At 36.0% G+C, this 27,810-nt stretch overlaps 1 protein-coding gene and 1 long non-coding RNA gene across 16 annotated transcripts in view; both read left to right on the forward strand.

Moving 5' to 3' along the window:
- On the forward strand, positions 1-12,988 carry LOC308196838. The gene is made up of 2 exons (XR_013952433.1): positions 1-10,981; positions 11,073-12,988. It is a non-coding gene; the product is annotated as an uncharacterized lncRNA (long non-coding RNA).
- CPEB3 (cytoplasmic polyadenylation element binding protein 3) overlaps positions 1-27,810 on the forward strand; it is a 93,919-nt gene that overhangs the window by 8,211 nt on the left and 57,898 nt on the right. For 9 of the 15 annotated variants that reach the window (XM_080596487.1, XM_080596488.1, XM_080596480.1 and 6 more), the window contains exon 3: positions 21,446-21,605. In XM_080596487.1, coding sequence (XP_080452613.1) covers positions 21,446-21,605 — 160 coding nt within the window. The remainder of the gene's footprint in view (positions 1-21,445; positions 21,606-27,810) is intronic. The other 6 variants (XM_080596481.1, XM_080596484.1, XM_080596477.1 and 3 more) reach the window with 1 other exon arrangement.

Raw genomic sequence — 27,810 nt, forward strand, 5'->3', positions numbered from 1 at the left:
GACTACATGTACCTTCTATGTGGTGACAGCTATCACACGGTGTATTTATTGCAGGGGGATATTTCACTTTATTGTTCTACCTGAGAGGCATCTCCATAATTCATATCTGCACCAAATTGTCACCTCATATGAAAGAAGTGGGGTTGATCCTAGGGGGTGCATACACAAAGATTCCAAATTCTGGCTCAACGTTAGGTCTTATTGTTCTTGTAATCTGTTCTTAAATGCGACCGTTGTTTTTTTTTCTTTTTCTGTATCATCGGAAAGGTAGTAACTAGCCTTTCTACATGAAAAGCAGGTTTGGCAGACTATGTTCTATCGATGCTCTTTGTAGAATAATTATTTTTTATATTCACTCATTATGTGAGAAGCAGGAGATGTTAAAATAGCTTGCTTCAATTTCCTAACTGGCACGTAAATTTTAACTGAAGGTGCTATTTGACTTGAAATCCAGTTAATTATTTATCATCACTGAAATAATTAGTTGTCTTTATGTTGGGGAGTTTAACAGGGAGGTCTGTTCACATAAGGTATACGTATGAAAGGCTGTATATGTCTGACGTACAGCCGTGCTGTGGATTCACGGTGGATGCTTTGAATACATCTAGAAGCAGCGTGGGTGTGTATGGAAAGAGTGGCGTATCTGTCCTTTCCAGTAAGGAAATGCCTAATACAATTGACGTGTTTTAGAAATGGCAGGGAGGTATTGTATAAAATAAACCATTTTATGCTGTTCAAAATATTTGCAGAGAAAAGAGACAATAGGACACGACCTTCAGAGCCATATTGCAATGGAGTCTATTTACTAGCTACATAGCTCTGAAATATTTAAAGCTGCAGTGCCTTTCGCTGTTTTTTTTTTTTTTTTTTTTTTTTAATCTATGACGACAACAGATCAATTGCGGCTGAAACTGGGCCACACAGAAAATTTGCAATTTTAATGCAGAACAAAATCTGTCATGGTGCAAAATCCATTTTAAGTTGAAAAAAGCAGAGCATGTACTTGCAGCTATATCTATACAAGGTGAAGTGAATCTCAAATTTCTGCTAGGCTAGCTGTTTTTAGTCTCAGACATATCAAAATTTTCTGGTTTGGATTACAGTGAAATCATTCATATATGATTTCTCCTTAGGTAATAGCTTTCTCAGTAAACTAGAAACTCTCAAACATTTTTAACTTAGCAGTTCTGTAAGAATGGCATCTAGCGCGACACTTAGTATTAGAAACAAAATAAATAAATAAAACAAGATCCCCCCCCTTCACTTTAAGAGATTGTTGAAGTATGCATTCCTGTGCACTTTCCAGTCCCATTCAAAGAGGGCATCTTATAGTCAGCCCTGAAATTTCATTTTGCTGCTTCATTCTATTTAAAGGGAGAGTTGCTAATTTTTTATTGGCTACACTAAATGAAGGCGGAGTGGCTTCTGTTAAACTGCTGGGCAATGTCTCTGTAGCACTGAAGTCTGGAGAAAGGTTATACTTCAGATGCAGTATGCCTAGTGAAGCTATTAGGTTGCACAGAATGCCCTAGCATAAAAGCTGGTGAATATATCTCCCAGTCCTTGTTTTAGGAGTGGGAAATGTTTCAATTTACGAGTATTCTTTCATTTGTCTCCCTGTAAGATGTTACAAATTCTGCTAAATTTGATTTAATAGGAAAAACAACAGTAAATTGTCTAATTTCTGTGGTTTGCTCAGTAAAACATCTTTTTACAACGTTACATACAACACTATGTATTTACAACACATACATACAACATTATATATTTATTATTGTGACTAGAAACTGTCACAAATTAAACTGTCTGGTATTTAGTCATCACTGGGGAAAAAAAAGTAGATAAACACTTTAAAGAGAAGTTCCTTTGATTTTAACTGAGGTTTTGAAAAGGTAATGTATTAGTCAATGTGTGAACTTGGAAACTTCTTTTTCTCTCTCTGAATATAATCTGGTATTTTTCTTTTCAATTGAAAGCAAATACTTAGACTACTTTCAGCACCAGCTCAAATAACAGTCTGATTTCAGAGACTCAGAAAACTTGTAATTTTTTTTCCTTGTAGATTTTTTTTTTTTAAATGAGAATTACTGAATTTTGCATACAAGGTTGTGATCTGGATCAATGTTGATTGCTCCTATGCTTCACAACTTGTCAAAGGAATCTTGAAACTGTTCTTCTAATAGGAGGCAACTGTTCAATGTACTGTTTACTGCGTTGATAAAATGAGATTCATAAGAGTTTAATATTTGCTGCCTGGATTGTTGTTGCGTTTGTTTGCTTGTTTGTTTTTCCTCATAGAAATTGGGTAATATGTTGACTGAGTAAGTTCTGCACTATCAAGTAATTCTGGCAGGTTTATCCATGTACATCTGCCACCCCTCATAATTGAAGGTTTTTTTTATTTGCTTCAGAAATACCTTTCAGTGAACTTGTCGTGCAAGTAAACATGTTAATTCACATTAGCAAGTTCTTTGTAGTAACTCATTCTTTTCTCTTACCTTGAGATTATAAGACCTTTTAAACGTTTTGGTTTATATTTATTTCATTATGAAGATTTGAAGTTCTAGGAAAAAAACTAATTGGAAAATCTTTCTCTAAGGAACATGTGTATAAGGCGATGCTAGATGTCTTCGTTCCTGAATTAGAGTAATAGATCAGTGCACCTCGTACTCATGGCAGCTGCCTTACTGGTTTTGACATACTTGTGCTGAATTATATGAGGACACTTAAAGTATCAGTTGGTAAAAACACTGTTGGCATCTGAAGCGTGATCAGTGCTGAAAGGCAACTGAAAATGCTTTGAAGGGGACTGTTTTCATATGCTCATGGAGGAAAACTGATAGCACTACATTAAAAAACGAACAAACAAAAAACAAAACAACAACAACAAACACCTGAAGATCCGAAGCTGACAGTTGCAACAGAAAGCAAAAGAAGCAATTGGTACAGAATGAAGTGTACTGCAGCAAGTAAGGGTTGGAGATGAGTTCGCAGGAATAGACGTGGAACAAGGCCAGATAGAAAATACAGAAATGCGGCCAATCTGTTCTAAATATTCTTTGGCTTATGGGTGGTTCAGGCCAAGTTCCTGTGCTGTGATTGTCATGTGACAGGCAGTAGTGTTGTGCCATTATGCCAGGTTATCCTCCTCTCTGGCATTTGAGGTTGACATTAACTGATTGTCCCTGGGACCAGGGCCATGGTTCAGTTCCTTTTTTACAGCAGAGCAGTGGGGCTTGAAGAGAGCTATTGTCATCTCATGCTTCTGAGCTGCTCCCAGAACTCTCGTCCTTCAGTTCTCACAGGTGAATGGTATATTTCTTTTGGCTTTTGTCCATATGAATATATTGTGACACAGCTTGTGGGGTTAGGAGGATTGTTAGCGCTTGAAACAGATCCTTGGAAGCGTGGATAAGAAATTTTCTTTACTGTGGAGAAGATAGAGAAGGAATTAAATGCTAGGAGGACAGTTGTTAATTACAAAAGTCAACCATATGGAAGTTTAAAAATATCCCTGTAACAAATAAGTGAAAGATTTGCCAGAAGTTGTGCAAATTTTGTCAGGTATGCTGCTTTTCTAGTAATGTTCTTCAGAAACAATAAAAAATGCACAATTGCAAGCTGCAGATTTAAAAGCTGCATAGCACTTTGGTGCTCTGAAGATTCTGGCATACATCAAGTCAGGCTTGACAGCTTTATTGATAGATACTTCTCTAACAACAACAAAAAAGGTTATTTATTGTGGATAAAATAGTTCTAATATGCCTTCTTTTGCAGAACCTGTTAATTGCCCAGAGATCAAAGATAACTGGGCTGCAAAAGTTTTGTTGTTATTGTTGTTTTCCATTGGTTTCAGCAGGAATTAGTCTGGATCCAGATATAATTTCTAAAGTTAGCTTATAATTTTATGCACCTTATAAAAAATAATATTCCAAACATGCAGCCAGTTTGTTGTGAATATATGGATATATGCAGAAATATGTGCTTGTATGCATGTATATTTAGAAATTTAGATTTATATACACTAATTAGTAATACATTATCAGGCACAAGTACTTCATCATGTGTAGTACTAAACACATCGTAGCTGTTTACTGAGTGAAATGACGAGCAAGGGAATGGCCACTGTAATGTTTATAATTTTAGCGTGATTTTCAGCTGATGATTAACAGACAGCTCCTTAAGAAGATATTTTCTTTGAACACTTGAAGTTCTTCAGGCCTGTGATATTAGCTCATACCTAGCTTTATCCACTCCAGTACAAATTTATATTCATAATAAATTGTGTATGCACACACCTAGGTACATATAAAATATACGTGCACATGCAGTAGAATAATACACAGAATAATTGTCCTCATGTCTTAGGGAAAAATATTAAAATATATTATTAGCTTCAATTTTGTAACACTATTTATGAGGAGTTTTTCAGGCTAAAACACTCTGTACCCTGGTGACTGTATTTTTAAAAATTTTGTTTAAGTCTAGGTATTCTTTTCAACCAAAAATCATATTATGCAGCAAGTCTATCATAAGTTTATTTTTTGAAACACTATTTCTCTGCTCTGAATCGGACATTTAGGGTGCTGACAGTGTGGTAGGTAACTGTACATAATATCAGTAGCACTACCGGTATCTTGAAAATAATTTCTTAGTGTAGTCTAATCTTACTGTTTCTTGTCTGATGATACTCTAGTACTGACAGCCTGTGAGTATGTGAGACAAACAAACAAATGCACACAGAAGACCCAGTTGTGGAAATAAGTCTGCTTTTCTACTCCCCAACTCATCCCGCCGCCTTACGTGCTTCTGATGTTACTATTACACAAAATATATATAACACAAAAAGTAGCGTGATTTGGAATATGGAAGTGTGAGAAGGCATGTTGTGGTGTCTCAGTAGTCTTTCAGTATAAAAGCGATAACTAATACCTGACATTCTAGCTTTAGTAGTTGTGATAACATCACAGTTTTTTAGATATTTGAATTTTAAATGTCTGCATTTTCAAATTAATTAAAACACAATAACATAGAACAGAATAATAAAAACATCACGGTTGAATATTAAAAGTGTGATGATTCGAGCTCTAATTACCTATTTTATTGATTTTAAGTAAACAGTTGAATCATAGATAAGCCCTCATTCCACATTAGTGAAGGTAGAGCGAAGGTACAAGTTCAATATGCAGGTGATGGTCTGAGCAACTCCATATAGAGAAAGACTTCCTCAAAAACCTTAAAGGTAGTAATGTAGTACAACAAAACAATAATTTGTCTTAAAGGTTTGCTGAAGAAATTATCTGCCTCTCCTCAGGGAGATATGTTAGAAAGTGAAGAGCATTTTGCTATTTCCCTTCTTGGATTGTCTTCCCAGATTTTCATTTTTCTGCCTAAAGGCTGCCCTTGTGAATTGAATGTAAGAGGAAGAAAGACATGGAAAATTAGCGTTTTCCTCTTTTAGGTGATTTTCAAGGAGAAAATATGAGTTTGCTGTATGGATGATGAATGTTTCCATTTCTTAGCATTTGGTAAAATAGCTCTCCTTCCTGAAGATCAGTCACGAGTGCTTCCTGGATGAAGCACAGCAAGGGGAAATGAAAAGATAGCACTGCTTAGTTTGAAGTTACATGGGGATTTTAACTACAGAGACCTGAGTTTTGATTGGACTGGATAGACTAATGTGCTTTTCAAGACTTTCAAATTAGTCTGAAGGGAAAAATAACAAAACTAGCCAGTGATGATCTTTTAGAGAGATTCAAAGGCTCTCTGGCCTTTGTTTTTCCTACTGATCTCTTGACATAGTGTTAGGAGTTTGAAAATACCATTCATAAATAAAATATACTTGTCGTAGAAAATTTATCAAAATGTTATTCCAAACTATGGCTTAAACTCCCAAAGGAAGTAAAGGCCTTGATAAACGTCACTGCTTTTTCCCTAAATAAGCATGTTGTTTTGCTTTTGCTTTTATAATAGTAACATGTGATATGTTATTTAAGGAGAAAGGTCTGCTCAAGTCCTCTAGCATAATGGCAGTTAGCAGACTTCAGATGTAAAACGTATTTTCTTTCTTCCCTAGTTCTCTCTCCCTGTCTCTCAACTCCCAGAAATCAATAGAAAAAGCTGTTTATGTGTAATTGTTGGTTGCAATTACCTGCTGAAAGTGGAGCACCGTATTCTGTAGGCAAGAAGGAGGATTGTTTGCTTGTATTCCATGTCTTTGAAAAATCATGCTTTTGCTGTCAGAAGGTATCAAATGCTAGATAAAGAAATTCCGTATGGTCTTCAAGTGAGGGGATGACAGGAGTAGGTAGGGTTTACTGCATTCTCTCAGAGGTAATTAGACTTCTGGTCCCCTTCTAGTCCCTTACAAGCCCAAGGTACTTGGTTTCACAGGATGCTGCCTGAAGTAGGTCTTGCTACTTCCTGTCTCAACCTACATGGTCAGTAAGGTGGGATGGAAATGAAATTTCAGAAGGGGCAGGAAGCAGAATGTTCTAGTTCCTGTTGACTCAGCGTAAGGTTAGCTAAATTCCCCTTTGGACTCCTTCTGTTGCTGCGTGGTCTAATAACTTCCCTTCTGTAGGGAAGCTTCCTCAATGTCTACATATGCTTAGAGATTATATTTTTTTTCTTTTAGCCAATAATAAGAGTAAGTGAAACACATAGTATGAGAGAAATAAACAACGCATATTGCAAAGCTTTAGGCAAATTTTTCATTCCTAGTAATGAACTTTGTGAAAAGTGTGAAATTTGTGTATAAATATGTTTACAATATATATGCACATGCATAAACAGATGCATACAGATATATATAAACAGTTCATTTTCTTCAAAAAACAATTCTAATAATAATCAGTGGCTTCTGCCTTAGAATTAATAAAGTAGAATTGTTGTTGTTGACATAATTTACCTTTTTCAAACTTAATGTCAAACTTTTTTCAGTGGTGTTATGCAACTTGAAATGTAATAGTTCACTGTTCTTATTGCCTAACAGGTGTGTCAGAGCAATGTTTAGACGCTTTAGATCTTAGGCTATTCTAACATTTCATACATTCTCTAACTAGGTTTAAGGTACCATGTTTTTTAATTATTTCTGCTTTATTTCATTTTTTCTTGTTTCATTTTTTAGAAATTTAAGCAAAGAGCCGAAGCGTTGCTTTTAAGCAGTTATTAGAATGTACATACCAATAATAAACAAGTGTTTTAAAGTACTTAGATGAAAGTACTGGTTTTGTTTATAGAAATAGGTCTTCATTTGTGTAACCCCTTTACTACTTGTAAATTTTAGTCTTTTAAAAAATTTAGGCGGTGGAATGCTGCAGAAAGTTTACCTGTGTATCTTCAGACTTGGTCATCATTTTCATTTGCTTTTTCATAAACTTCAATTATGTGATTCTATTTTTTCTATTAAGTTCACAGTATTATTTGTAAAACACAGCTAACTGATGCCTTCCTTCTTCTCATTGTTCAACATGACTTTGTTTTTATTGCATGCCTTTCAGAATCATCCCAGACGTAAAATTGTCAATTATTCTAAGATCTTACAGAAGAGAAGCACTGTACGGATCACGATAGATACTGATTTGTCTTGTCACATTAGAGTTAGTAGGAATTACACCACTCCTTCTTCTCTAAAGATGTACGTAAGAGGCACTATTTGGAGAAATCATTTTCTTCTCAGTGTTCAATTTGAGACCACTAAAAAGCTTTTTCTTCTGGAATATTTAGCATACATAGCTTTTTATTCAGTGCAGTACATCCATTGACTGCCTTTTTTTGCTGCTTGTGTGAATCTCAGAGTAGGCACCAGAAAGTGAAAAAAATAAATTATCACATGTGAACAGGTCTAGTTACTGGGCAATTATTCAGGAATTAAAAACTCTTCATCAGAGAAAAGAAGAAAAATATTTAATTTCCTCAAATGAGACCCGCTTTTGGCTTCTTTCAATTGCCTGTGTTGTTCTCTGCACATCTTCCAAATTCTGCATGAAACAACATAGAGCTTCCATAGACAAACAAACTTTAATTACTCAAGAACATCACTGCAAAGGTTTATTCTGGACACTGGCTGAAACGGGTTGCATTGGAAAAAAGATCTGGATCACATACTTAGCTATGGTTTATTCATGCAGAATGGTACAATTTAAATTGCACTAACAATATTGCTTCTGCACTTGCTATCTCTTTGTATGGCTTTGCAAAATTCAGAGCTCTTTTAAATTTCCTAGAGCTTAAGTCAAACGTTTAAGCAAAACCACAGATTGTCTTGCATGTTATGATGATGACATTCATATGATTCATCAGCCAAGTTGGAATCTTTTGATCAACACCACAGATTGTTCTTGGATTAACAGAGTTAATGAAAGTAATGTGTGTGGAGCACATACTGTCAATGGGTTTCAGAGACATTTGACGTTTGGGATTCCTGCCAAGGTTTTGGATGTAGTGCGATTTTGTGGGCCTAACCCCTTTTTCTTGTTTCATCCAGCCTTGAACTGTTCAACTCCGTTCCTTTCAAACTTCCCTTCTATTTCTTTCTGTTCCTGCTTTTTGATCCTTTTTTTTTTTTTTTAAATGAAGCTTCTCGTTTGAGTTGGCCTTCTCTATTCCGCTTTGTACGTCAGAGTTTAAAGCTACAGGGCAAGGCCCAATAAACTTCTGTAGGCATAAGGTGAATCACGTTCACTTGCTCTGTGTGGGAACTTAATGGCATAAGGGGTTTTAAATAGGCTTAAACAGACTTAGGTAAGATGGAGTTGTCAGAAATATTAGATGAAAGTTCTAAGTTATCGTTTGGTTAAATTTGCAAAATTTCTGTAACACACACTTAGTTTGAATGTGCTGAATTGATTTTGTTTTCCTGTCCCCTCACCCAGTTTCCAGAATGTGTGACTTGGGATGGATTTTCACATGGATTAACATAAAAGCATTTCTGGCATAAGAAAACAGTATTTTTGCAAAGTTAGAAACACATTATTTATCTAACATGGACATTTTCTCTCTTATATAATTTTCTTTTATGTCATAGTTGTAAGCGGATGTTCTGGTGAAATTCACCCTTCCTACATGGAAGAACTATTGTGAGATGTGCTGGTCTTAAAAAGACGCCCTAAAAGTTATTTTTGGCAACAGTGTGAGCAACTTAAAGCTGACCTTTTAATGAGAAATGTCATTCAATTTTAGAAAGTGGCACTGTATATAATGTAATATATTTCTGAATTACTCATCTGCTGAAACTCGTTTGTGTTCTCAGAGTGGTAAAGCCTTTTTTGCAAGTAAGATTTGCTTCCTAAAGGCAGTCTGGAATTATGGCTTCTTATGAGAGTTGTGAAAAATAAAATGTATCAAACATTTCATTTTAAAAGACTTGAATGATAAAATAATATTTTGGATTAATTGAAACTTCATAATTCCTCCTTGGAAGTTGCTACTTTGTTCTCCTTGAAGCAGTGGAAACATTTTAAGCTCTTGCTGCTGTTTGATAACTATTAGCAGGGGAAAAACATAAAAGGAAGAAGTTGCCATTTTGCCTTGCATGATTACGTAATTTTTACCTTGTGAGATTTAAAAAGGACAACCTAGTGTGTCTGACTTGATATTAAGGAATAAAGTTTACATCATAGCTATAAAATCAGTACTCTACATCATCTCTACCGTTTAGTTTATTAACATGTACAGTATAAATAAACTTAGGAACAGGAATGGAACAAAATTGCTCAGTTAACTTAGAATATCTCAGAACAGTGCATTGCAAGTTGTTCTACTAAATGCTCGATCACCTCCGTTTTTCAAGCCTGCCTTCCACTATCATGACCATGAACACCCAGTCATTCCCTTTCTCTTTTCTAATGACCTTTTCTATTTCTTGCAAACTAAATTTTTTTCTGTCTTTCCTGTTGATCTAAAAAAAAAAATAATAATGATAATATTAGATCCTTCCAGACCAATCAATTAAGCATTAAGAAGGCAGTGTTAAGTTGAGAAAAAATATCTGGAAAATGTAACCCTTATTTTTATAAGTAAGTATGGTACTTTAATTCAAGTAATGTTTTTTTGCATGTTCAGTAATATTTTCTATCTCATGCAAGTATGACAAGCTCTGCTTGAATTGCTGTGAGCAGCTCTTGTTTGTATGTTATAGTAGTCCAGGTCCAGGTGACCTTACCTCTACTTAGTTTATTAGGTGGACACCTACAATGTAAAAGGCAGAAACCTAAACTTTAAAAAGTTTATCATGTGTTAAGCAGCTGGAAATACGGTAGAGAATTAGCAGCATGTGACAATCATGAGCTGTTATATGGCCTTACAGCAGTCAAAAGATCATACTTCAGAAACTGTAAGTCTAACATACTAACTACTGTGTTCCCTGTGGTTTGACAAGGAAGCGTTCTCTACTGAGAACAGAGCTTTTTAGGCAGATCCTTCAGTGCAGTATTTTGTCAAGGAGATTTGTTAAATGCATTAATGAATTAACCTGTGGGTAGCTAGTATTATTGCCGTTTGCTACATGACCTTTACAGTAACTGCACATTTGTAAAGGGTTAATAAATGATTAATGTATTAACTAATTATTAGGGTTCAGTACATTAACAGATGGCTTGTAACCAAACAATATAATCTATTGTTGTGCTTAGTAACCATTACGATCTATAATAACCAAGTCTGTCAAATGTTTATGGTATGCTTTATGGTTTTGAGATTTTCTTTAAAGTATTTATAAAGATACCTTTTAGATTTATGATCAATGTAACAGTCTAGTATTTCATCACTTTAAGTGATTCTCACATTTGTGTATTTGTTCTAGGCTCGTTTGCTTCTTCCCATGTCGTTGAAAAAAATAATAACTCAAAACAGTGAAACATCTCATAGTAACAGAAAGGGCTTTTCTTAAAACTCAAATCCTTAAGCAGTGGATAACTGCAGTACGAAGACTAAAGCTGAACAAAAGGATGGAGGAAACAAAAGTCAGGGATGAGAAAAAGTAGGATTTTTATAATGCAAAATGAAAGTGAAGTTGCAGTGTTTCTGTGTATGGTATCCAAGATGACGATGTACCTATTTGCTTTCTGTAGGTGAGAATTTCAGCAAATGAAACCTTGCAGCCATTAGGCTGGGTTTTGCATTTCAGCAGCTTGGTGATTCCTGCTGCTTTTGGCTGCTACTAAATGAATCCGTACCTGTGATGTCTGGGAAATAAAATCGACCGTAATTGTCAGCAGAGCTAAAAAGTAATGTTTTGATCTAAGCTACTGTAGACAGTCTCTTGTACCTTGTCTAAACAGGAACACACTCTTCTGACATGATTTCACAAAGTAGAAATGGAAGATTACTTATATAACAACTTCTTTTGTGTTAGGCAAGGGAGAAGTAAGTGACTTCCTGTGCTCCATTTAAAACTGTTTGAAAATGGATTGCAGTAAGTTTTACGCTTTGTTTGGAAGGGTTCAGTTTTTAGAGAATGTTCTCTTGGTATTTTTCCTTGTTTTAATATAAGCTTGAACTGGTATTGGTTTTAAAATACAGCTCAGTCCTTAGCTCAGTTGGACATGTAGATGAACAGGAATAATGTAAAAGAGGGAATACAATGAAAATATCTTATTTTTTTTGAATGCAGACGTGGAAAGATGCAAAAGGCATCCCTACTAGAAGTACCCTTTTTTACAGAGCCTGGAATTTTGTTTGCCTTTTCAGTTACTTTGATGCTTATTGTTTGTAACCGTCCTGAAATTTACTAAACTCTTACCTTTCCCCTTTCTGTGTCCTTTCTGGTTGCTGAGGTTCCAGTTTATAGTGAAGATAAGAGTCTTTGAGCTCATGACCTTTTAGTTAGTAATATTAAATATCATCCTGCTTTGCTGCAGTTCTTCAAATTCATTCAGTTCTTTCTGTATGATAAGCTGGTCTCCTGTATATTGATAGCTTGCAAATATCATTAGTGTGTTCCTACGTAATACCAACTTTATTGATAAATTTGGTTTCAAGATTTGTTTTTAAGAAACTCCATTAGTAACTTAAGGTGATTTCTGCTCTCTCTCTTTTTCCTTTTTTTGACCTTTTCTTTCTTATCTCAATTGCACTATTTACCACTTTTTTTTTTTTTGGCCATTCATATTGTTACTTTTGCTTGTAGCACTTTACGAAGTGCCATATTGAAGCCCTTGCTGTATCAGCTGTATTGTACTCTTTCAAGAACCAGGTTTCCTATTCTGCAGGACATTGCATAATTATTATATGATGCTACATTATCTCTAATTTTCTCTTTCTTAAATGTATCCTTGAATTTCAATCATAAAAACTAAAAACAGTGTTTGTCTTGTGTATTTTCATATCCTGCTCTAGTCATTTGCATTTCATTTTTATTTTACCAGTCAGATATACAAATTACCCACATTCTTGCCTGTGATTTAGTCACATTCTTGCTTTAGTCATTCCGCTAACTGCATTACCAACTCAGGCTCCTTTTGATAACATTACTCACATTCACACTGATATCTATAATTGGACTGGATGATACTGCTTTGTCTTTTACTCTACCCTTGTCAACCTGATTCCTGCCTTTGTATGTGAAGACTGATTAGGGAGGATATGTTAATTGCTCCTGACTTCTCCTGATACTTTTTATTTAATTCTTTATCTGTCTTGCTAGACTTTTTCCTAGACATCTGTTGTTCGAGTTATTAATGCTGAACTTGTTAAAGTTTCCCCAAACCTGCTTACGTAGCTGAACATCCTGATTCTTTCCTTACAGCAAAATCTCTTAAGGTGCCTGTCAGTTCTTATTACCTTGTACAAAGAAGGAAAAATGTGTTAGAAGTCATCTGATTTACATCTGAAAATGTTTACCCTGTCTAGAGCACTCTATATTTCTCTTGTACTAAATCAGTTTCAACTCCTCTAATGTGAAAGTTTTTTTTATTCCTGTGAGTGTCTTTTCCATTTTTGTGAGAATTTAACATTAAAAATAATAATAATTAAAAAAAAAAAAAAACTATTTTCAGTGCCTGTTAGCAAGAAAGCGTAGGAAGAAGGTGGCAGGCTGGATTTTTGTGTGTGTCTCTTCTAAAGTAGGTTTTTAATTCTTGTGCCACAACTTGTCATGCATATTAATCATGCTGTAATAATACGTAGTCAGGGTATGGACAGCTTACATAAATGATTTTGGTAATTAAAAGTATACAGCAGCTAATAGGTTAAATTTTTTTTGGAAGCCCTGCTGGATGCAAAGTGACATCACACTGAGAAGGTCACCTTCTTGTCTTCTCTGGGAGATGTTTTTCATTGAGAGTGTTTGTGGCCTGTTTTAGATCTCTCAGTAAATGACCTCACTCTTCTTTTCTTACTGAACAGCCATTCCTACTGTACTTTCCTACTTTGCCTTTTTTTTTTTTTCTTTTTTTCCTTTCAGAACTAAAGGACTGTATTGGCATTGGAATGGAAAAATTACTGTCTTCTCTAAGGGTAGTTCTCCGAACCAGGAGGTGACGAACTTGTTCAGGATGAACAGATGAAGTATATTATTCCTTTTTGGTTGAAACATCTAGCTGGAGTTCTGGCACCTACAAGTTGTTTTGCTCAGGAGTCACTATTTCCTGAACACAACAGACATGAAACAGGGACCTGGCTTGAAATATGCCGAGTAGATATTATTTTAGTCACATTGCTTTTAAAAGCACAGTGGCTTTAGGTGAGAAACAATATTTGTTTGCCATAAGGCTTAAACATTTCAGTAACTCTTATTTAAAAAACAAGAACAGCAAAACATTTTGGCATTATATCCAATGTCAGTGGTTATTGAAAAACAAAACCACTGTTTCTGTTCCAGAGAAATCCTTGAGATTCCCTTTCTGTGGTGGCCAAAGTAAATGAAGTTGCTGGGCAGTGGTGCTCAGACATCTGCTTGACAGTTCCTACCTGCATGCTTTTCTGTCTCCCATTTTGTCTTGTTATCCTATAGCATCATGAAATAGACTTCTCATTTTGTAAATCTTTTTGAGATGATGGCTTCCTTGTATTGTATGTCTCTACTCTGTTTTGCATTATACAGTTCAGACAGTGCAGACCCTTTCATGCTGTAGTGTCTGCAATACTCCCTTTCCATTTGCTGTCTTTGCATCTTTATAGTGTTTTTTTTAAATGTTGTGATTTTAGATTTGTGCTTAACTCGTGCTGATGGAGCTAGCAAGGTGAGTTCTTAGGTCACTGTAAGACTTTCCTTGCTATGGGACACAGGGATAATTCTACTGAACAGAGTTGTGGAAGCCCAAAGGTAACTTATCAATGTTGAACTCTTGCACAGCAGGCCAGTGAACCTCTTAAATTGTCATTTTAATAGCTCAAGGGTATAATGAATGGCCTTCTAAATCCCACTGCTGACACTTTTTTTTTCCACTTGCTTGTTTTTATGAACTGATGATCATCTTGGGTGTAACTACATTAATCCTATATTTTAGAATTGTTACAAGCATTTGTTACTGGAATCAGTTACTATAATAGAAAGTGAATACATCAGCTTTTTGAGATGCATTCAGCAACTGGACGGATGAGCAGATTTTTATCTAAAACATCACATTGAACAAAATATGGCTAAACATAAATGCTGTCAGGGAGTGCTCAGACAGCCGTAATGTCTGCAGATCATTCCATACAATAGTATAAAGGGATAAAAGGTGTAAGAATAATAGCATTTTTGTAGATTCATTTTCTTTTCTTTCCTTTTTTTTTTTTTTTAACACATTTTCTAATTGCTGTTGTTTTAGTGGGAAAAGGAAGGTGTTTGAAATATTTAAGTGCATTAGATTTTTATTTGCTGGTAATAAACAGTGTTCCCAGTTGGAGCACTAGGTTACAAGATTTAAGGTTTTGACTAGATGATATATTATCTTTGAATTTTAGGTAGAGAAATAACACTAGTGATCATGTAAGTAGTACACTTAGCATATTATCAAAGCCTGCGTTGGAAGAATAGGTCAGGATGCTTCAAACAGCACAATAAGTAGGTTATTGCTTAGTAAGGCTCTGCTGAGAAGATTAAAGAAATGAACAATATAATATAGAACAAGAGAGAACTATATTTAGTTTGTACCCAGCAGGGCCATATTTTGGTCTGTTCCCTGTAATTCCAAAATGTGGATTGCCCAGAGTCAGAGTCAGCCTGCCCTGGAGCTACCACCTCGAGGGGAGGGAAGGCTAAATTCCATTACTTTCTTCCTTGCAGTTTGCAATCAAATATTGAATATTTCATAACTTGATAGGGTATTCTGTTTAAGTGATTGCAATGCCAATTCGTATGCCTATAAAGCCTGAACATTTCTACCTGTAGTTTGCATGTGTACAAAAGGGGAATCTCATCTTAACTGCCAAGTAAAATAAGTTTTAAACAGAATAATATAATTAGCAGTCGTATTGGTAATTTGGTATAATGCCTGTTCTGTCTCTACCTATTTCTGTGCTTTTTGGTTCATTTAAAAAATGAAAATTGCAAACATTTCACTGAAAGATTTTGGTTTCCTTGTAGCATTTTAGAACTCAGAATTTATAAGGGAGCTAAAGCTTGCATGTAACAGTTACCTTCCTTGGTGAAAATTATTTGAGTAGGTCATGTTCTTATGGCTTTTGGATCCCATCTGAATTCTTGCATGTTAACTATGAAAGTTTATGTCATCTAGTCAAGGGGATTGACTGTTGTGAGCTAGAGGTCTGAAATATTAATGTTCAAGTGATATGGAAATGTTTCCATAGTGTATATACCATTAGATGTTGGTTTTATTTGTTTTAAACTTCCTAATTTTTCTTTAATTTTTTTTTTCAAAGAGGTTTTTTTTCCTTTTTTCAAAGGATAGAAAAATTCACCTTTTGCCCAGTGAACTCCTGGACACCTACTGAAGTAAAAAATATGCTACAGCTAGCTGGTGGTGAGAGAAGTGTATGAGAAGTTGGTGCATTTCTTCTGTGGGCGTTCTAAGAACACTAATAACCTAAGAAAACATTCCCCTTTTTGTTCCATACAAAGAACATAATAAATCCAGCGTAATTTAACAGTACCCAACATTAACCGGCGAGATCAAAAAAGAAAGGGGAATTAAAATAAAATTCCATTGAGAGTTAGTGCTAGTAGCTCTGCTGTAATGTTCTTCACTGTGGGCATAGACAAATTTACCCTATTTTTCCCTCCTACCTATATTTTATGTCTCCTTATTTGCTTTGTTTTATTTTTATAATTTTATGAAATCCAATATACGGAAAAAATTACTGAAATTTCTGGTTGTGCGAGTTCTGCCTGCATCTGTGGTGTCAGTCATGCTGGTGTTGGCAGCTTTCCAGTGCCAAGCTGCAGAGGAAGTAACACTTGCTATTTGCAGGTTTTTCGATTCTTTTGCAAAGTGATCATTTTACCTTACCACATGACTGTATTCCTCAGATTTCCTTTCTGTTGAGAGGGATACATACCTGGATATATATTAAATTCTACTTAGGGTGCAAGTGGGATTGCATCACAGAAGCTGCTAGGAGCTAGTGAATGCTCGGCAAACATTCAGAGCTTGCCGTATGCGATAGCTCGTGTGCCACCCAGGCAGATTGAGCATGTCCCAGGCCCGACTTCCATAGTACATTTCTTGCAGTTGCTGTTCTTGCTGCTTTGGATTGGGATGCTGGAGTGAGACAAACTTGTTTTCCTCCTGTTCTTAGTAATAACCCCCCTCCTGCAGGTGCTAGAACAGAGTGAACGAGCCCAGTTTAAAACAGTGCTGGCATTTTACACTGTATTTATTCAAAGCTGTGCTTCGATTGACTTCAGCTTTAGTTGGCAATGCTTAGCAATCTTGTGCAGCCAAATCCAGACTTGGCTGTGCACAGGCACAGAAGGATGAAACACAGCAGTGATGACGGTGAAGACGTTTGCCTTCATAGGAAGTTTAAGTTGTTTAAACCGTAAGAATTTTAGCCATTCCCCATCTCTTTCCTTTCCATCTCATCTCTTTCCTTTGATCTTAACACTGCTTGTAATGCCCCAAAATCCGGTGAGTACAAAGTGCTCAGACTTCTCTGAGCTCAACTGCAGTTTTGGTGTGCTCCTAGAAGCAGTGAACAGTTCGGAGTGGAGGCCATCTTGTTGCTCAGCACAGTTGGGCTGGGTTGTGCCACGTGCTGGTGCAGGCAGCTGGAAAATCTAGGGCAGCAGGAAAATGTAGAACCCAGAAATCATCTACTGAAACTGAGGCATTGTTCAGAACATAGAAAGCCTAATAAAAAGTTGGTTAGTAGATGGGCTGAAATACAGAAACACAAGGAAGAGCATAGGTACTTGAGGTTTTGCTGCTTGCCTACTACAACCTGGGCAGACTGGGTGCATCTCATGGCTAAATGCGTATTTTATGTTACAAATGACGCTGCTGATGTGGATTCAACATGTGCATAAATACTTGTTTAAGGATTTTGAGTATGAATGGTAGCTAGGCTTGGGCAACATGTGTCAGATTCCTGACATGCCTTCTCGGGGTAAGACTTTCCACTTTGTGACTGTAGTCTAATCAATTCAGGGTCAAGTGTCTCCGCTGCTATAATGCTTTGCAAGGACAGAGGAAAAAAGATACGGCTTCAGTTTCAGGAGCAAAAGTGTATATTCTCTGTGGTTCTGCATTGGGATATGTTGGTCATTTCCTTTTTCAGCTCATTAGTTCCAATTACTTTGGGCTACCTGTTCAGGATGAAAGAGGTAGTGAGGAAGCCAGGCTGTATTAGGGTCTATTTCATGTTGTCCCATGTCCCCCCACCCCAAACACACGTATCAGCTCTTAAAGTGATGTCAGGGTTTTGCTTAATTCAAGACATGATCTTGCCGTGTTAGCTCATGCTGCCAAGATGGAGTCTGTTACTTTGTGCTCTCCCTCAAGAGTTTTATCTTTGTATTATTGTTACTCCACCTTTTGAAGATCTCCTATGCTTTGCATTTATTTGATGCAATTTATTATCCATTTATCTTTGAGACCTGTAAGGTGGAATCTTCTGCTGTGCTGGAGATGCAGCTTTTTGGAATGCAAGCAGCCGCAGCAGCACCGTGAGAAATACCCCTCGCAGTCTGCGGTTTTCAGCTGCCTGGCGCCCAATGAAGTCTTAAGTGGTCCTAACATGTTTGGTAAAACAACGATGATTATTACTGTTTATGTGAAGAACTCCAAAACTGATTTGGATAAATTAAGATGAGGAAAATTCTTTGAAAGCATCTGTATTGTAAGCATGTGCTCATGGACCATCATTTCAAGATTGTTTATAACTATCACGGATGTACTCACAGTCCATGTTGTGGTCAGATGTTCTTTTCTCATCCTTTACCTTTCCCCCTTCACCAGTAAAGGCATGGTTTGTGTGTCTACTGATAAGGGACTGAAGTTGTGCTGGGCATGCTTTGCCCTTACATGCCTGTGCTCTGAGTGGAAAGGCAACAAAACAAAGTGCACTCCATTACAGGGTATGACAAAGGGGAAAGGTTCTTTTGATTTCAAATAATAGGATATACATACATGTAAATTACATCTTTCAGAGAACTTCAGGTATTGCTAAGTCATCTTTGTTTCATAATTCAGGTATCCCTTAACTTTAAAGAATATCTTTTTCCCTTCTGGACTTTGCTGACGCACAGGTTACGCCTCAGCCATCTCCTGCAGTAAGCACCACAGGCGTCAGTCCTAGAGATAAACACCTCTTCAAAGCACAGTTTTGATTCATTCCTAGATGAGGTTCATTATGTTTATTGGATGGAGTCTGGAGACCTCTGAAAAATTATTATGGTTGTGTAATTAAAGGTTAGTATAGTGCATATGCAGAAGAGTGTAAAAGGCAGGTAAAACAGATTATTGTAACATCTTGTTTTATTTTACTGTCACAACGCTGCAGATATTTTTTAGGAAAGTTACTATTTGTTTTTTAATTAATAAAGAGACAGCTTGTACACACTGTGTGGTTTGACATTTTCAATGAATGGTAGGATATTTAAAGGTGGAAAGCTGAGACCCGACTTCAGATCTCTCTTTTATCCATGATTTAGTTCCTTGTTTAGATGTTTGTCATGTTTAGGTCCCAGCAGATTTTCCAGACTTGCAGGATTTTCAAACTGCTTTTGCAAATTTTTTTAGTCTGCTTTATCATTCTGTAGTTTATATTTTGATTTCTGACTGTGGTTCTAGTCCCAGAACCTCCTTGCAACATTTTCATGTGCTGCTGGGAACCTTTGTGAATTGTTTCCATTGTTGGGATTGCTTGGCAGCAGATCGGTAGTCTGATGAAACAATGCAAAAGGCAAAACTGGGAGATAGAACAGTATCAGTTCACCAAACCAGGAGAACCTGTTCATGCTGAGAAATAAGGAAACGTGTGTGTGTGTGCAGGAGCACCAGGCTTTTTGTAAGAAATTACTGAATTTAGAAAATAATCTTCAAATGGGCTGATTACAAATGAGTTGCTACTGAAGTGAAATTTCTAATGAAATGAAAGCTTCTGAGAGTAATGGTAGTAGTTTTTTCACTTATGAGCTAGATTGTTCACTCTCATTTGTTTATCACCAACTCTACAAAATCTACAGCAAGTATGCAGTGTACTTCTGTACGCACTACAACATACTCGTAAAAATTGGTTGTCTGCATTTCCTTGATTTAACTTGATGAAGGGCCTCGGTAAGCGTTTTGATTAAATTGATCTTCCTCTGTCCAATGTAGATTTAATTTCATCTTGAAAATATATAACAGGTTTGTATTCCCCTTAAGGTTAGAAGGATCTTTCATCCTAACAGATCTGCCCTGGCTTAGCCAGCTAAACTCTCTGGTAGTACAGTTGTGTAGATATAAGCTATATAGTTGCTTTTGGATTTTCTCTTCTAAAAGATGCCATAGTTCAGTTTTGCAACACTTGAGCTCCTGACCTAATCACAGTACAGAATAAGATACTTAAAAGAAACAAATATAAAAAATTACTGAAATTCTTACTTTGAGCGGTATATCAAGTTATTAATATATTACAGGAATGGTTTTTTTTTTCACTTAAGTGATACTTTTCAATCTGGCTTTGTTTCTTTTAAGAATATGAAATGAAACAAATTTTTCTAACCTACTGCATGTTGCCAAACATTGGGTTGAAGTATTGTGTTAGATAAAAACAGAGAAAACAAAACAAAAACACCTGTGTTTTTTTTTTTCCAATATCTATTTTAGATTTCCTGGGCATAAATTTTATTTCATATGCAATGTGTTTACATGCATATATTTGATCCATTTGTGTAGGTGAACAAGTGCATTTTTTTATGTAGCCTGCAAATGTTGGCATTTGTACGGCAGCTGCAGAAGACCTATGAATACTGCTGCTCCTGGTCTAAGGATTTTGAATTTTATAATTTTAAGCAAGAAGGTTATCTTCTAACCAGCATATGGAAAACATTGTTGCAGGAATTTAGAGGGCATAAACCTGATGCTGAAGGTTTCAGTTTGCAGAGCTGAGATTCTATTAATTTTAGCATAATACAGAGAACAAAGAAAAAACTTATCTTGTACATACTTACGGTTTACTTTTTAATGATAATGAGGAGAATAAGAAAATTAATGTCTTTTTTTAAAAGCGGACTCCAACAAAGGGACCATTTTGTTATGCTGTCACATTGCACACAGCACTCCAGATATGAGAGATCAGTGAATCTTTGGTTCACACTGTAACATCGTTCATGAACTTTGGAAGTGGTTATTTTAATAGGCGTGTTAAAAGTGTTGTGTTTTTTATTTTATTTTTTCATTCTAATTACGTAAGAACAGAAGATGAACTGCAGCAAGGTAACGATGAGACTTGCAAACAATACAAAAAAACCTTTAGTCGGGTTTTTGAGCACCCTCTTCTGAAAGTGTTGCATATCCTGTTTTGTGATTTCTTTTGTCTTGCTTCTACCATACTTTCCTTAAAACTGTGAGATTCATGGTAGACATTTGAAAAATTACTTGGTACTTTCTGTGATAAATGTTCCTGCTGGTTTGTTGAGCATTGCTTGCTTCTGCTTTGTGTTATGGTAGCACTGTGACAACACAAGGCAGTAGATGAAGCTGTAAAACAAAAATCTCTGAACTCTGAAACAATTTCATTTCTCCAGTGTACCAGTTAATATTGCTGTATTTCTAACTTATTTGAATGTTAATGTTTCCAGTTATCTATTGTTTGTATGTATATTTTCAGAAGTGTTGAAAAACGTCAGTGTCTGGCTGTTATGGTGATAGCAACAGTTATAAAACACAGGGTATTATTTAAACAATTATAGGTTTCTGTTTACCTATCTCTTTTGTAACATAAAAAGTTCTATCAAGAAGAAAAGTAGAATTGCATTATTTTGGAGTTTTGGAAAATAAGAAATGAGCCTGTGTTAGAAAATGATTATTCTAAAACAGTTTTTCTTTCCTTTTTTTCTCTTTTCTTTTAGGACCGGAATAGGCCCTATGACACTTTTAACTTGCACTCTTTGGAAAATTCCTTAATGGATATGATAAGGACTGATCATGAGCCTCTGAAAGGTAAACACTACCCTCCCAGTGGCCCACCAATGAGTTTCGCTGATATAATGTGGAGGAATCATTTTACAGGTTAGGAATATTCATATGTCCATGCTTGCTTGGTTTTTAAACAAAAATCAGCTTTTCAGTATTGCTATGAATTTTTTGCTAATGAATGAGTTGTCAGTTATGCAAAACTTCTGTTTTCCCATCTTAAGCTAATCACCTCTATTGTTAGAAGATAAGATGAAATATGTACACGCTTGGTATATGCGCACAATCATAATATTATCTAAAAACTAGTGATTCTGAAACTTTTTTGCACTGTTCAATTCAGAAAATGTGCAGTGCAACTGGAGTCCAATTGTTATGTTGAAAGTCTTGTTCAAAGTTAATATTACTTGTGTTTATGGATCATCAGCTAATACACAAGGTTCTAAAAGTGCCACAGTATCAAACTTACTCTCTACAGTTGTTTAAGGTTTGTTTTTAAATGTGTTTCTTGATTTGGATTTCATGTTTTTAATGGGAGCCAACAACTATTAGGTGTTAAGTGCTAGGAAAGTTGGACTATTTACGCTACTGAACTGTATTTGTTCTACCAGGTGCAGCATTGGAGATTAAACTATTTTTAATACTAATGATATGGAGTAGTGAAAGGTTGTGGAAGCTTTTCAATGAATAACTAATCCTAATCGACTGTCACTGTCCTCTGTCTTAATCTTTCTTTGGTTAAGTTTCAAAATAGGTACACATTCTTGCTCACTGGCTGTTATTTTTATTTTTATTTTTTACTTTGAAGACTGAAGCTAACAGTAAGCCATATGCAAGGGAAGCATTGAGCTAAAAATTATTCCCAAACCCTAAGAAATCAGGACACTGGAACCTATAGAGAAGAAATTGTTTTGTATGGCTCTTCTGATGCAACTACATATATACATACTTTTCTGATGTGACAGTTACCTCATTTGTTTCCCTTCCCGTTTAATAGTATCTGTGGAAAAATATTTCTTCTTGGTCATGTGCCTCTTTCATCATCTTTCTGGGTACAGAGATTTTACAATAATTCCAAGTTCAGTTCTGTACTCTTAGCTCTTTTAACCTGGGCTTTCCAAATTATCCTAACATTTCCTGTGCTATACTTCTGTGTATTTAACCATTTTTCACCTGTTTAAAATAGCAAGAGACACTGTCACGTCTCTAGTCTGATCATAGTCCTACAACATAAATGTTAACCTGAAACTTATAAAGGCCTAGCTCCACAAAACTGAGATTTCTGCTGCATATTAAATATACATTTAATATGAATGGTATTTTCTATGTCCATTTAAACAAAAAAGTAAAAACAAAACAAACCACAACAACAAATTACTACTAGGCAGATTTAGGTGTTCATTGTGCCCTATTAACTTGATTATATCCTAGTTAAACCTCTGTGTTTTTTAATTTGGTACATATTTAAATATACAAATTGAGACTCACTTTTTTAAAGATTGAATTTTCATATGAACCTGAGAATGAAAAAAATGAGGAAGATTGGATTAGAAATTGTATTACTCTAGAAGAAAGACCTTAAAATCACACAAGCAATTTTGCTTATACTTTTATTAATGTCCCTTAACAACAGTTTTTAAAAGCTTTTAGATTATATTAGCCCATAAAATAATAATGGGTACACATACTTAATTCTGTTGTATCCTTGGCGCGTTCTGTCATAAGGTTTCCAATACTCAGCTGAGATAGCCCTCGAAGTGTTGCAGGTGGCACGTGCAGCAGCGCCATAACACCATGTAATGTTGGTGTTTTGTAGATACCTCAAAGCCTGAGGTAACATGAGATTATTGGATTTATTAAATATCTCCTTGCTTTCCAAGCAAAGTATCTTTTTCAAAACAATAACCTCATGGAGGTGAAAATATTATGGTGATTATCAATTTGTGTAGGAGACTGACCAGTTTAAGGAGATATTTGAAAGCAGTAGGAACTGTTTTCCTTCTGCTCAAAGCATCAAACCGAGGAGCTGGGTATTAACTGTCAAGTTGGAGTTGATCTGTTCCATTTGCCAGTAGGACTGCTAGCTTTACAAATGTTTCTGTCACTCACTGAATGTGCTCTTTCTAACTATTGTATTTTCTCAGTGCTTCTCCCCTGCTTTGGCCTTTCTGCTTTGCTACTTAGCTTGCTTCCAGCTCCCAGACCAGTAACTTCTGGAGAATTCTTGTTTACTATTAGTTTTCTCTCTCTCCATCTCTGCCCAGCTGTTGTTTTTCCATTGGTGTAGTTAATTCCTCCCTTGCTTTCTTTTCCTCCTCCCTCCAAGTACAGGGCTGACTTTGCTAACCTCCAGCCTTGCCTGACCTGGCGTGCCCTTTCCTCCACTCCCGTTTTCACAGTAGGCAGTGTGATTGGCGATATTCGTGGGAGTGGCTGTCCCAGGACATGGTTCTCCCCTCCTAGAATTGCTGTTTTCCTCTGACTTAAATAGATCTACAGTACTATTTTAACGGAATCCTTTTTGTCAATAAATAAATCTGCAAACTTTGATCCACTTCTTAAATCATTCTCCTGTCGCATTTTCATTGGTGCCTTTTTGGTTAAAATTGATTGACGCTTCTCCTGTACCTCCGAGTTTCTCCTTTTCCCATGCTACAGATACGGGAGCTTTTCAGCTGCCATCCCTCCGATTTCACTTCACCTTGGCTTATAAACTCACTTGTTTCTTATTTATCCCACTCTCCTCTGGCTCTGCCCCTTACAGTATCTGCACATTTCAGTTTGTAATCACCTTGAGAAAATAAGTGATCAACTCTACTTGGTTTTGCTTGTTTCTCCAGCCATTACCACATGTTCATTTGTTTTCATCTGTAAGCTTTCCGAGTATACTATTTGTACACTTCAGATGGATTTTTCAGTTTCTCATAGATGTTCCTCTGTGAATGCTTCTTGTGCTAAATTAAAACTCTTAGTTCTAGAATCTTATTATCTTAAGCAACCCTGAGCTACTTCTTCACTTTACCTCCTCTTTCTTTCATAGTAAATTGGGTGTGTTTTTCCCTTTTAAATCTTCCCTTCCTCTAGCATCTGTGACTGTCCTTTCTTAGTTTTTTGCTTAGTTTTCTTTTGTAGGTCAGAAGTAAAACCACCAAACACATACACATCAGTTTAAAAAATGAGGTAAACAAGCCTTGTTTTCTCAATTTTAGCTAACAATGCCTACAAGTCAGTTGGCCTTATTAGCTTTAATATTTACTTTCAAAATGTTTAAATGGAAGGGGTGAAAAGATGAGTACTGAAGACTCTGACTTTGAAAACACAAAGATTTCAATATTCTAGCAAAAGCTGTACATGTCTTAGAACATGCAATGCACGTTACAAAACCAGCGCAGCTATTTCAGGATTATTTCAGCTTGCCACCGGCAACAAAGTCTTTAGTAAATACTTATTTTTAGAAGTACTCTGTATATTATTTGTTCATCAGTGAAATATTGCGTGTGATTTATCCGAATTTTGTAACGTTGCTTGACGCATAGCCCCTCTTGTCATATGCAGCCCCTCACATCTTAACAGGTCCTTAAGACAAAAAATAATTGTTATAGAGCATGGGATCTCGATTCGAGTGTGAATGGAAGGGTTAACTGTAAAAGATTCTGACATAAGGAGCAAACTGTAATGCTGCTGCTTTCTTCTCATTGCGGTCAGTTCCTTGTGCTCTGCTCTGTTCAGTGTGGGTAAGGGAGAAGTTCAGGAGTGTGAAAGGAAGTCTGTCTTGTTTATGGTAGTTGAAGCTTCATGCCTTCTCTGAATCTGATGTATGATCAGACAAAGTGACTTGTAAAAATCAAGTTTATTCCAAGGTCACTGAAGCAGGTAACTTTTTTTTTTTTTAAAGCATGATCCACTTGGCTTTGAGAGGGCATGTGATTTAGTGGCTTTTTTGGTGTTGTTTCAAGTGTGGAACAAGAGAAATATGGAAGGATTTTAGTGCAGCAGAAACAAAATGATCCTCGGTCTGACAATATTGAATTACTTGTATTGACAGAGTACGGACTCAGTCTGATTGGCAGGCTTGCTTGGTCCTCTCTAGCTAGGGTCACTTAGCTCTCTTTGGGTGTTTCATGCTGTAAGAGAGATTTGATATCTAACTTGGAGGATTCTGGACTTAGATAAATTAGGAGCTTATCCTTCTATGTTGCAATTTATCTTGAGCCCAGTCTTGGCAGGTTTTCAGTGTCAGCTCTTACTGTTTTTCTGTCTGAAACTGATTCTCCTCCCCCGCCTCAGCTTTTTCTGCCAGATAGAAATACCCTGCTCTGTTTCTCTCCTGTCCTCGTAGTCTGGGAGCTGTGTGAAGGCTGTGAACTCTTTAAAAGGAAGTCTCATCCAAGACAGTTGGGCAGATTTCCTCACCTGCTTCCTTTGCTGTCAAGACAAGTTTCAACATTTTCTTTTTCCCTCTTTCAGTCAATACAAAAAAATCATTTTCTCCACTAAAAAAAAAAAGAGGGGGAAAAAAGAGGAAAAAAGTACAGCAAGGAAAGCTATATGTTTCTTCTAGTTAAAGATGAATTACTGTATATGGCCAAGTGCATCTGGTTGTTTTGTGTCAATCATAAACCAGCCTACATGGCAGAAGTGTGCAAGATTTCTCTACGATACTTTTCCTGAACTGCACATCTTATTTATTTTCTGAGCTGGAAATAAAATATACTATACGCCACCGAAACATGGAGGAGAGATTTGTTTAGGAAGGATATATTTGCAATACTGTTGGTATGTATGTCCTACATACCAACTGTAAGGGCAAAACTGAATTATCAGAATAACTATGGGTAGCTGCTGCTTATTACTGACTAAAACATCTCTTTCCTACATCAAAGTCTCTCATGTCTATGGTGTAATATATCACTGTTGCAACGTGTTTATCTGTGTCAAACTATTGCATTGCAACACAAACAGAGGCATTCTGATCTATAAAAAATATTTTGATCAGTAGTAACTAGCAGCTGCCTTTGTTCTATTTTTAATTAAATAAAATATTTCAGCTGTGTTAGATCATATGCTATGCACATGTGCTACTGACAGGTCATGAAACTGAGTCAAAATATGAAATTGAGGAGGGAAGTCATAGCCCTCTGAAATATGTGTTTTTTAAATTTACTGTCATGGTGGATAACTGTAATTTTTGGTTTTTATTCCAAGTAAGACTGAAAACAAACTTTGTAATATGCAAATCCCCAAGTAAGCAAGAATTCTGAGGTTTTTATAGTATTGGTGTGGCATATCTTCAAGTATGAGTATTTGGAGACAACAAGTACAAGCAGAACTTTCAGAGTAGGCTATGTTAGAATTAATTTTACTGGATATCAAACTGCAGAAGGATACATAACAAAATATGTGCTAATTATGTGATACTATTTCAGTAGAATGAACACACTTGGTTATGTTAGCATTTGTTTTTCTGAGATTGTCTGAGACTTTAACTGCAAATTTAAAGTTCAGAGGTAGAAACAGCATCTGTGGTAAGACATTTCATCTTGATTTTCAATAGTTAATTTGAATGCTACCCGTACATTTGCACAATAGAAAACTGAAGTTGTTGGGGTTGCTACATGCTAATTATTGTAAAGACTGCATCAGGTCATGTGAAAACTAAGTCAAATTAAAGATTTCATGTTTATGTTTAACTTGGCTAACGTGTTTGTGAAGTTTGCCAAAGTGTTTGAAGATTATGTGAGTTAGAGAATATGGTATTACATATAGAATGGACCTTTGCTTTCCATCTTGATCTTCAGTTAACTTTAGTGCATGCCACCGGATTTTGTTCTGCTCTAATTGTTCATAAGCTTTTTGTAAGCAAAGCAGTAAGTTTGCCACATGACCTGAGAAAAGTGAAGGTGAATGATCACATTTGTTTGCAATCGGCAGCTGAACACAAAGGTCATGCAAATAGAACAAGTGCAATCATCTCAGCCCTACAAATGGGCATGCCACCCAGTCAGAGCTTTTTGCAATACTTTTGTTAGAAAAAGTGCATTGTAACAGCCTTTCTTAAAATCCTGATGCTCATCAGACACCTTTTGGTAAATGAACATGAAAACCAGAATGAGCAGACAGATGTTTGCACATCTATTTATGTGTAAAATTAGGCCACCCAAGCTAATCCTTTTAAAGGAAACATACTGTGTTTCCTTTGGATTTTAATCACTCCTTATTCAAAAAAATCCTCTTTAATGTTTGTTTCAGGACAGAATATGACCATTAAAGACCTCATATTTCTAAAACTTAAGAAGTGCTT

Source organism: Anser brachyrhynchus, assembly GCF_964034855.1.
Source record: "Anser brachyrhynchus genome assembly, chromosome: 6".
In the NCBI taxonomy this organism is placed as follows: Eukaryota; Metazoa; Chordata; class Aves; order Anseriformes; family Anatidae; genus Anser; species Anser brachyrhynchus.